Source organism: Heloderma suspectum, chromosome 9 (assembly GCF_057233095.1).
Source record: "Heloderma suspectum isolate Gila_16-S chromosome 9, 16-S_ref, whole genome shotgun sequence".
NCBI lineage: Eukaryota > Metazoa > Chordata > Lepidosauria > Squamata > Helodermatidae > Heloderma > Heloderma suspectum.
In genome coordinates, this window is record NC_139466.1 from 14,835,984 (window position 1) to 14,845,726 (window position 9,743).

The 9,743-nt window shown below is 47.1% G+C and overlaps 1 protein-coding gene and 1 non-coding gene across 2 annotated transcripts; both read right to left on the reverse strand.

Annotated features, from left to right (window-relative positions):
• Nucleotides 1–674: 674 nt before the first annotated feature.
• Nucleotides 675–8,634, reverse strand: RPL39 (ribosomal protein L39). Its single transcript, XM_084813790.1, has 3 exons — nt 8,578–8,634; nt 3,438–3,541; nt 675–916 (listed from the first exon to the last, which is right to left on the reverse strand). The coding sequence occupies exons 1-3, from the start codon at nt 8,578–8,580 to the stop codon at nt 868–870; spliced, it is 156 nt and encodes a 51-aa protein (XP_084669916.1). The 5' UTR covers nt 8,581–8,634; the 3' UTR covers nt 675–867.
• LOC146338440 (small nucleolar RNA SNORA69) lies at nt 1,929–2,060 on the reverse strand. The gene has a single exon (XR_014784894.1). It is a non-coding gene; the product is annotated as a small nucleolar RNA SNORA69 (small nucleolar RNA).
• Nucleotides 8,635–9,743: the final 1,109 nt, after the last annotated feature.

The following is a 9,743-nucleotide window of genomic DNA, read 5'->3' on the forward strand; positions in this document are numbered from 1 at the left end:
AATCTGATCTGGTATAAGGCAGTTGCCTCTGTTAAGGGCAAGTTTGCATGTTTTTAAAAAAGAGGTTACACATTTTCCTTCTTTAAGCATAACCACAGCAAGATGCACCAAAAAATACAAAGCAATTTTAAACCTCCTGTATGTAATTATAAAAGGAGAGGTGAACTGAATGACTATTTGTCCTTTCGCAGTATACACCTGTGTGTGTACCCAGCAAGCCCAAATCCACTCTTTCGTGGCTTCTCCAAATCCTTCTTTTTTTCTACCATGGTCCTTTATTGCTCACTTTTTAGGTTCTCTATCCCATATCCTTGTATCCTTCTCTTACTTTATTGTGCCAGTGCCTTTCCAGGCTTGGCGAATCATGTTTTTTTACTACCTGATTGGCACTATGCTTTTTTGCCTGCTTGTTTCAACCCACAAAGACACAGTTGGAAGTCCTCAGCCTTCCATGGAATAATGCCAATTTCATCGCCATTAAGTCTTTTGTACTGTTGCCAACTCCCCCTATACCAGTATGGCAAGTATAAATAGTGAACCCACGAGAAGTTGCTCATTCGCTAGACTATGTTTAATCCCATATTTATTAATGAGCCTCTCTCCGCTGGCAACCAGAATTCAGCCAATACAAATGGACTCAGAACTAAAGGACACTAAACATGAACACAAAACTCTCCGTTATTCAGTTTTAATTCTTTCCGAAAATCCATGTGAAAACGAAGGTTTTATGAAAGAAAAAGCTTCACGACACATGACAGAATTCAGCCCTGAAAATAGAGCTGTGGCAGGCTGGTCAGAAGGGGCCATTCGAGGGCTTGAAAGCTTGACGCAGGAGAGATGCGTTGATGGGGTTGTAGCTGCTTCTCTTTACAGTCCCAGCTTAGTCCTCCTCCAGTGCCTCCTTTTGGAGTTGTACCTAGAACAAAAGGGATACAATTAGTACGCAAGACACAGTCCTGAGTCTCCAACAGACTAAAATAGCGAGCAATTGAACTAGCTACCCACTTGTAATTTGCGCATGGCACGCTTCACAAAGGGCTCCACAGCTGCTAGCAGCAGAAGTGTGGTTTTCCCACATTCATCTGCACTCCCTCCTCCCTCACTTGAGCACACATGAACACTGTATCGTATATTAATGAGAGACGACGTTTCCAAGAATTCTGAAGGTTTAAAATCCCAAAACGACCACTGGGCCAAAGAGGAAAAAACAAAACCCTGTGCATGAACTAATGTCCATTTACTGCTTTAAGAAGACAACAAATGAAGGAAGTTGTGAGAACTTACAACCTGAATAACCAAAAGCTATTATTTATTGCCAGACAATCTTACGTTTTCATTCCTCATCTCAGCAATAAAAATATCCCCTCCGCAATAAGGAGGCTCATAACTCTCAGCCTTGTTGATTGACCCCCAATGATTATTCAACTAAAGCTTTGGTTGGTTAACATATTAAATGGATTTTTTTTAAAAATCCCACACATTTAAAAGCTAGACAGAGGTGAAAACATATTTCCTAATTAACAGGGCCCAAAATTGTCCAGGCCCCCAGAAATGTAACGTGCATAAAAATCTATCTTGATTCTCACACTCTGCATCTCTACCTATTTTTGTCCATGCTGCATTGTCACCAAAGTGGACAGAGTGGTGCTGACGGAGATATCAACAAGTACAGCTGGCCACTGAGGAATCGCCATGGCTTGTATTTGGGCAGAAAACCTCCCTTAAATCATTGCACAAACTAAATTCTGCTTTTAATTCCCTCAGAGTTGAGCTAGGAAGCTGAAAAGTTTGGATTATCTTTTATGGGCAGAATTTGGCCTAATAACATGTACCCTGCTATTCCCCAGTCAAACATGCATTCATGCCTTTTTCTCAAGAAAATTCCATCCACTCCAAACTCTTCATAGTCTTCTGAGTTTTTCTCGCAACACTGTCACTGTTAAAGAGAAGTGATTTCACCAGCACAGAGGAGAAATCAAATCCTCGGTTAACAGAGTTGCTCTCAGCAGGGACATGGCAATGCTCCCACAGAATGAAGCACTGTAATTGCAGCCTGCTTTGGGAAATCCTTTAGTTGCCTGGAAAAGTGACCTTTGCAGAGTCGATCCTGAAGACAAAGCTCAACACTCTCAAAACTACAGCTAAATTATGACCCTTTGCTAGTGGATAAATATGGGGAAGACAGCATTCTCGCAGGCCTCTGGACAGGAGCCATGAAGAAACAGAAGGGAGAAAGAGGTGTGGCAACCCAAACACACACATGGAGGGGAGATACAGGTAAAAAGGGTAAGAATGGACTTCAGGGCAAAAAATTTAGGACAGCATTCCCCAACCTGGTGCCCTCCAGATGTTTTGGATTTTAACTCCCATCAGTCCCAGCCAGCATGGCTAATGGTCAGGAATTTTGGGAGGTGTTGTCCAGAACATCCGGAGGGCACCAGGTTGGGGAAGGCTGTTTTAGGGTCAGCGGAGGCCTTCAAGACTAGGAGGTTGACGTACAGCTTAGAAAGCGAACAACAGACATAAACTGCAAGTTTCAGCAACAGATAGGCCTGGTTTGCACATAACGACAACCCAGAGTATGGATTGTCATTGAATTGTGGGTTGTTGCTGAACTGTGGGCTGTCGTTACATTGCACTGTGGTTTAACTATGGATTGTTAACCACAAACAACCCAGGAAGAGAACCCATGGTTTGTTGTTTGGTTGTGAACTCTGACTTGTTCATAGTTAACAACCTAGAGTTAAATCATAGTGCAGGGTTTGCACCTAACAACAACCCACAATTCAGTAACAATCCACATTCAACGATAACTCATACTCTGGGTTGTTATGTGCGAACCAGGCCATACTCAGGCCAGCATCAGGCAAGCACTGAAGAGAGTGAAAAGTGGCCATCACTACTTAATCAGCAGGAAAGAAACTCATGGCTGCTATTTTCATGGGGTAGCATTCCCACCTTCAGTGTGATTAGGGAGAATCAATGCTGTGCCCATACCAAGGAAAGGAACCAGGTAGTATAGAAGTTCACATACGACTTCACATAGTATTTTAAAGCATTAAAAAGTACGCAAATGAATTCATGATTCAGTATCTCCAAAAGGAGAGATGATGATCCCAGAGTAGATATTTCCCAACCATAAATAAGCACCTTGGCTAGCCTGAGGGACTGAGATGCCACAGTGGAACCCCAGTTTCCAACTACCATATGATGGGAGCTCTCAAGGGCACAAAGGGATGGAACTGAGAAGAGCATCTGCAACTACAGGTGCTTTTCCTGACCTCAGAAGTGGCCAGACTTCAATGGTGAAGCATCTGTGCCGTAACACCAATCCCAGTGATTCAAATCTCCTTGCAGAGCCAAAAGCGAGGATGAATATCGCTCACAGAGTGGCCTGTGTGTGGTTACTAACCCTTGAGGAGCAGGCAATGCTTTACCTGATCTTATTGCCAGTTTTCATGCGGATCCATTGTGGAATGGGCCGGTTCTGTTTCTGCTTCTTAGCGAGGAACCGCTTGATCTTGAACGTCTTGTGGGAAGACTGGTAAGTTGGGAAGGGAGAAGGAAGGCATTTTAAAATCAAACGGAGTGACAGTCCGCACAAGATGAGAAAGTGACTTTAGGCAAGGCTGGGCATCCAAAAACATCATGATGTCTTCCAGCACCGTCAGTGACTGATCAACTGAGTGCCATCGGAGAAGACATGATCTTTTGGCCAGGCCCACGCATCATATGGGAACGTGGATAGATTCTACAAGGTAGGAAAGAGCTTCTGGAGCAGTTTCTGGAGGACACGGCAGCTGGTTTAGCGGGTTTCCAAGGGGGTGGGGAAAGAAGAGAAGCAGGGAAGAACAACTTGGCAAAGCTTTCGCATCCACGTGTGAAAAAATAGCACTGCTGCCACAGAGCACAGGCAAGACACCGTTTCACTCTAGATTTACTGAACTGTGTTTCTGAAGGTGAAAAACCAAACCTGGCATGTCCTAGGACTTCTATGTGGGTCTGTGTTAATTACTGTCCTCCTCTCCACGGTGGTCTAAGGTTTTTTTGTTTTGTTTTTAATATAAAAGGAATTTGACACAGGGGAAGTATTCACAAACAGGTACTCCACCCCTGCATTTTCAAGAAGCAGTCTCTAAGGTGCTGTTGCAAATTTAACAGGGTGAGGGGATCAGGGCGGTGGTGAATGCTTCCCTTGAGGAGGGAGTGATGCCATCAGCCCACAAGGAGGCCGTGATAAGACCGCTCTTAAAGAAGCCCTCCTTGGATCCTCAAGTTCTGAACAACTTTCACCCAGTCTCAAATCTGCCATTTTTGGGCAAGGTGATTGAGCAGGTAGTGGCGATGCAATTGAAGGCACACTTGGAAGAAACTGATTATCTAGACCCATTTCAGTCAGGCTTCAGGCTTGGGCATGGGAAAGAAACGGCCTTGGTCGCCTTGGTGGATGATATGAGGAGGGCTCTGGATAGGGGCGAATGCTCCTTCCTTGTTCTCCTCGACCTCTCAACGGCTTTTGATACCGTTGACCACGGTATCCTCCTGGACTGCCTGGAGGGGTTGGGCATTGGAGACACTGTATTGCGGTGGTTCTGGTCCTTCCTCTCCAGCAGGTACCAGAGGGTAACACTGGGAGAGGAGGTTTCGGACCCATGGCCACTCATTTGTGGGGTGCCACAGGGTTCCATCCTCTCCCCGATGCTATTTAACATCTATGTGAAGCCGCTGGGGGCTATCATCAGGAGGTTTGGGGTGCGGTGTCATCAATATGCGGATGACACACAGCTCTACCTCTCGTTCAAATCTTCACCAAGGTTGGCTGTAGAATCCCTGTCCAAATGTCTGGAGACGGTGAGTGGCTGGATGGGGAGGAATAAGCTGAAGCTGAACCCTGACAAGACCGAGGTACTTTTGGTGGGAGAGAAGAGGAGGCTGGGGGATGTTGACCTGGTGTTGAATGGGGCACAGCTACCCTTGAAAGACCAGGTCCGCAGCCTGGGGGTCATTTTAACTCCCAGCTGTCCATGGAGGCTCAGGTGTCAGCTGTGAGCCGGACAGCGCTGTATCAACTCCATCTGATACGGCGGCTGCGCCCCTTCCTTCCCGACCATCTGTTCCCATCGGTAGTACATGCCCTGGTCTCCTCTCGTTTAGACTACTGTAATGCGCTCTACGTGGGGTTACCCTTGAAGACCGTTCGGAAGCTGCAGCTGGTACAGAACGCGGCGGCTCGCCTGATTAAAGGTAGCCGCCGGCGAGATCACATCACTCCAGTGCTGAAGGAGTTGCACTGGTTACCAGTTGTTTTCCGGGCCAAATTCAAGGTGTTGGTTTTGACCTTTAAAACCCTATATGGTTCTGGCCCAGCCTATCTTAAGGAGCGCCTCCAGCAACACCAGACAGGCCGCTCAACAAGATCAGCCTCGGATGGCCTTCTCTCTGTCCCATCAGCCAGGACAGCTAGACTGGTGGGGACGAGGGAGGGCCTTTTCTGTGGTGGCCCCCACTCTGTGGAACTCCCTCCCTAGGGACCTCCGCCATGCCCCCTCTTTAATGAGCTTCCGTCGTACATTAAAAACGTGGTTGTTCAGGCAGGCATTTGGGGTGGGTTAGGGTATTTTAGAAAATGTTTTTATTGTAGAATTTTATTGTTTTAAACTGTTTTTATTGTATGTTGTACATCGCCCAGAGTGGCTGGGTGACCAGCCAGATGGGCAATTAATAAATTTAATAATAAATAAACATAAATAAACAGGAGCACCTCCTAAGGTGGTAAAACTGGGTATGGGCTGCGCCACTTTCAGGCTGTTGGAGGGGACTCCTATGACTGAATGCTCCTCCTAAATATTCCCTCTACACAGAAAATGATCATGGCTAGGCTAGAACTCTTCTTCCTGGCACACTTAGGGAGCAATACTATGTGGCTCGATGGTCACCTCTGACCCCAGGGGTGACCGCCTATCCAGTGCGGGGAGGAGGAGAGGTGAGGAGCAGATCTCCTTGTTCCCGCTGCCTTGCTCTCGTGGCTAGACAGCCGATTTTGGAGTGGGGGAAGCGGCTGGACGACACATCAGAAGTGTCGTACTGGCATTTCCGACCTCCCCACCCCTGGGAATGCCCATTTTCGCCACTCCATGCTGCTCTTACAAGTGCGGGGCCAATCTGCGCTGCCTAAGAGGCAGCGCGGGAGGGGATGGGGGTTGGTTCTCTGGGAACTGACCTATCCTATGGCCATCTAGCGGCTGACCAGCGGCCATAGGATTGCGCCCTTAGTTTCTACAAAGGGGGTGGAGGGAGAAGAGAGGGAAGTTTTTTATGGACAAGCACTCAAACCTGGAAGTCCACCCACCCCAACACACACAATCTGAAGTGCCACAACCAGAATGAAATCCATCTCTTGGTTACACACCCAGCTCAGGTTGTGTGATGTTTGGCCAAGACACTGTGAGGGATGGGGACATGAACTAAGTGTGTTATGCTGAGCTCACAGCTGCCAGGAATCTAAGGCTGCCATGTCTGGAACTTTGGGGAGAATTGCCCTCTATCAACTTTTCACATTAGCCATTCCAGTCTGGGTCAATCTGCCTGTAAGCAGTCTTTCTCAACCTTGGGTCCCCAGATGTTGAGCTCCCATCATCCATGCCCACTGGCCATATCAGGTTGATGGATGCCGTAATTCACCCATCATCTGGGGACTTGGGTTGGGAAAGCCTGGCCTATAGCCTTCTCCCTGACATGTCGGTTTACTACGCAAGCACAAGAAATGTATTTTGTTCCCTTTGGGAGAGGAGGGGGGAGCAGATATGGAGGAGCATTCAGCCATGTAAGTACTCACCTGCAGTTTGAAGTGCTACAGCCCAGGGACAAAGTTACCACCTAAATCAGCCTCCCCCAACCTCCCAGCATTCCCCAGTCCAGCATAACCAGGTTGGAGAAGTTGACTTAAATGATATGGCTTCAGTCCTATGCATCCCTTCCTGGAAAGTAACCTCTGCTGAACTCAGTGAGCTATATTTCAGGATTACCATGCATAGGATGAAGTTTGCCCACTCCTAGTTTTCACCTTCAACCTTAGGCTTAATTCTGCTCAATGGCAAAATGTCTACTTTGCATACAAAGGGTCCCAGGTTCAATTCTTGGCATCTCGGATTTAAAGGATCAGGTAACAGGTTTGAGACAGCCAGTGCCTTCTGAATAGTAGAGAACACTGGCTAGACTGACCAATGGTCTGGCTCTGTATAAAATGAGTAGGAACACAGCAAAGCTCCATCTAGTTCAGTACTACCTATCCTGACTGGGGTATCAGACAGGAGTCTTTCCAAGCCCTACCCGGGTATGCAGAGGGCTGAACCTGGGGTTTTCTGCATGAAATCACATGGTCTTCTACTGAACTTTGGTTCCCTAAATAACAGGGCAACAGAGTATAGTGGTAAATTTAGCAGTTGTCTAAGTACAGGTACAATGATGCTACAGCAAGTTCAAGTAAAAGTGTTGGGAAGCCAGAAAAATCAACACATTCAATATGAATCAAGGGTCTTACACAAAAAGTAAGGAATCAGTTTGACTAATAGAGGGATGAAGGTTCTGCCCTTGCATAGCAGGGGGAAAAGAGAAAAGTATTTTTCACACACCCCTCCCCTCACCGGAGAAAGATGGAGGGTCAGACCCAGGATCTGCCTTCCTCCGTGAGAGGAAAGGCTCCACTCTTGGAAGGTCCCTCCGCCCAATTTTTGGGGATCCCCCACATCCCCTCACACCACAGTTTAGCAGAGTCTCCTCTGTGTAGCATTTTTAGAGTGCTGTCGTGAGAAGGAGGGCATAGGAAAGACCACTTCTACCTGTGCAGTTGATCTGGCATTAATTTGAAGCCAACCCAATGAATGAAATCATAGAATCATAGAATAGTAGGGTTGGAAGGGGCCCACAAGGCCATCGAGTCCCACCCCTGCCCAATGCAGGAATCCAAGTCAGAGCATCCCTGACAGATGGCTGTCCAGCCTCGTCTTGAATGCCTCCAGTGTGGGAGAGCCCACCGCCTCCCTAGGGAACTGGTTCCACACTCTATTCAGCTAAGGCAATGCCATCCCTTTGGGGCATGCATTAAACCCACACACCCCAAAGAGCCAGGGTGATGGAGGAATTACAATGTTAAGACCACTGAGAGCTGGGTTCAAATCCCCATTCAGCCGCGAAGCTCATGGGGCCAACTATTCGCTCTCAATCTCCGCCTAGCCTACCTCGCAGGGATGTTGTGAAGATTAAAAAATGGCAATGACACGGCATGTATTTTAACCCACTGAGCTCCGTGGGTTAAAAATGTAGTCAATTATAATAAAATGGGAAAGCTCAGATTAGAAATCCACTGGGATGATTCTTTCGCGCAGGCCCAGGAGCTATTCCCATACAACTTCTACGCCAGAGGGAAGACGCCAACAACGGGGCCCCGACCTTTCCAAGACCTGTTCCAGCTCCCTAATTTTACTCGAGCTCATTCGCAGGAAGCCCCAAGACGGTCGAGACTGAAGAACGGGGTTCCGAGAAGCAGCCCCGACACAGGATTGCAACGGATTCACTTACCATGGCCAAGCGCTAGCCGGCAGCTTCCACAATGGCAGCAGAGGAAGAGAGAAAGGGAAGGAGGCGCAGGGGATGATGGGGGAAAGCAAAGGCAGGAAGTGCGGCGGCTAGACTTTCCTCAACCGCGGCCACAGCGGCCCCCAGCGACTCCTGAGGGCCATTGCGGGGCTTCCACCAAACGCGAGCGTATCGAAAACGAAGAGGACGCGTTAACCATTAAAGAGCCCATACGGCTGGTCGGGAGTGTTGTGAGTCAGCGCAAATACACCAATTTTCCTACCACCCTCCAAAATAAAAGGCAAACAAAAATACAGTCCCAGCAAATGTTTTAACACACACCCTTAAATTACATTTTAAAAATACAATTAAAATGTTGTAGAATTGCATGTGAGCGGGGCTTAATTTCTACCTCTGAGCACATGCAGCGCATTTTACACTTCCCACAGACTCCTCACAGGCCATCCGCTCTTATCAGGGAGAAGGGCTTTAAATTCTGGCATTATGGCTTAGAAATTAAGCCCTGCCTTTTTGTGGTGAAGCACATTCCCATAAAACTTTCAAGAAAGTGAATCTGGTTTTGTGTGTGTGTTTTTACTGCAATAGATTAACACAACTACATTCTCCTTTTGGGGTTTAACTGCCCTGAATGTTCAGCTGTAGCGTGTAAACAGAATGCAAGTGGAAGGAAGCAACACAACTGAAAGGAAACTGGAATAAGGCAATGACATTTTCCTGCCTTGAACACCACTTGTCTTTCTTTTTTGACAGCTCCATCATACCACAAGCAAACATTTCAGGTTAAATGCATCTTTCCATCTAACTTGCAGGTTTTAAAAATGCAAATTGCATCAGCTAATGGGAAGCATAATTAAAAGGATCAAAGCAGGAGGGGGTTATTTAACCCTTCCTTATCCTGCTGCAATCCTGAGGAAAAACCCTCTTCTGAAAATGGTATTTGCTCGGGCAGGATCCCTCACTGGCACCAATTGCTTCCTTTTTGTTTTCAGTGTTACTTTTTTTGGTCAACATCATCTGATTTTATATGCTCGTTATCAGAAAGGAAAAGGAAAGGTTCCTCCTGTGCAAGCACTGGGTCATTACTGACCCCTAGAGGGATGCCACTTACACTGGTGTTTTCATGGCAGACTATAGCGGGGTGGTTTGCC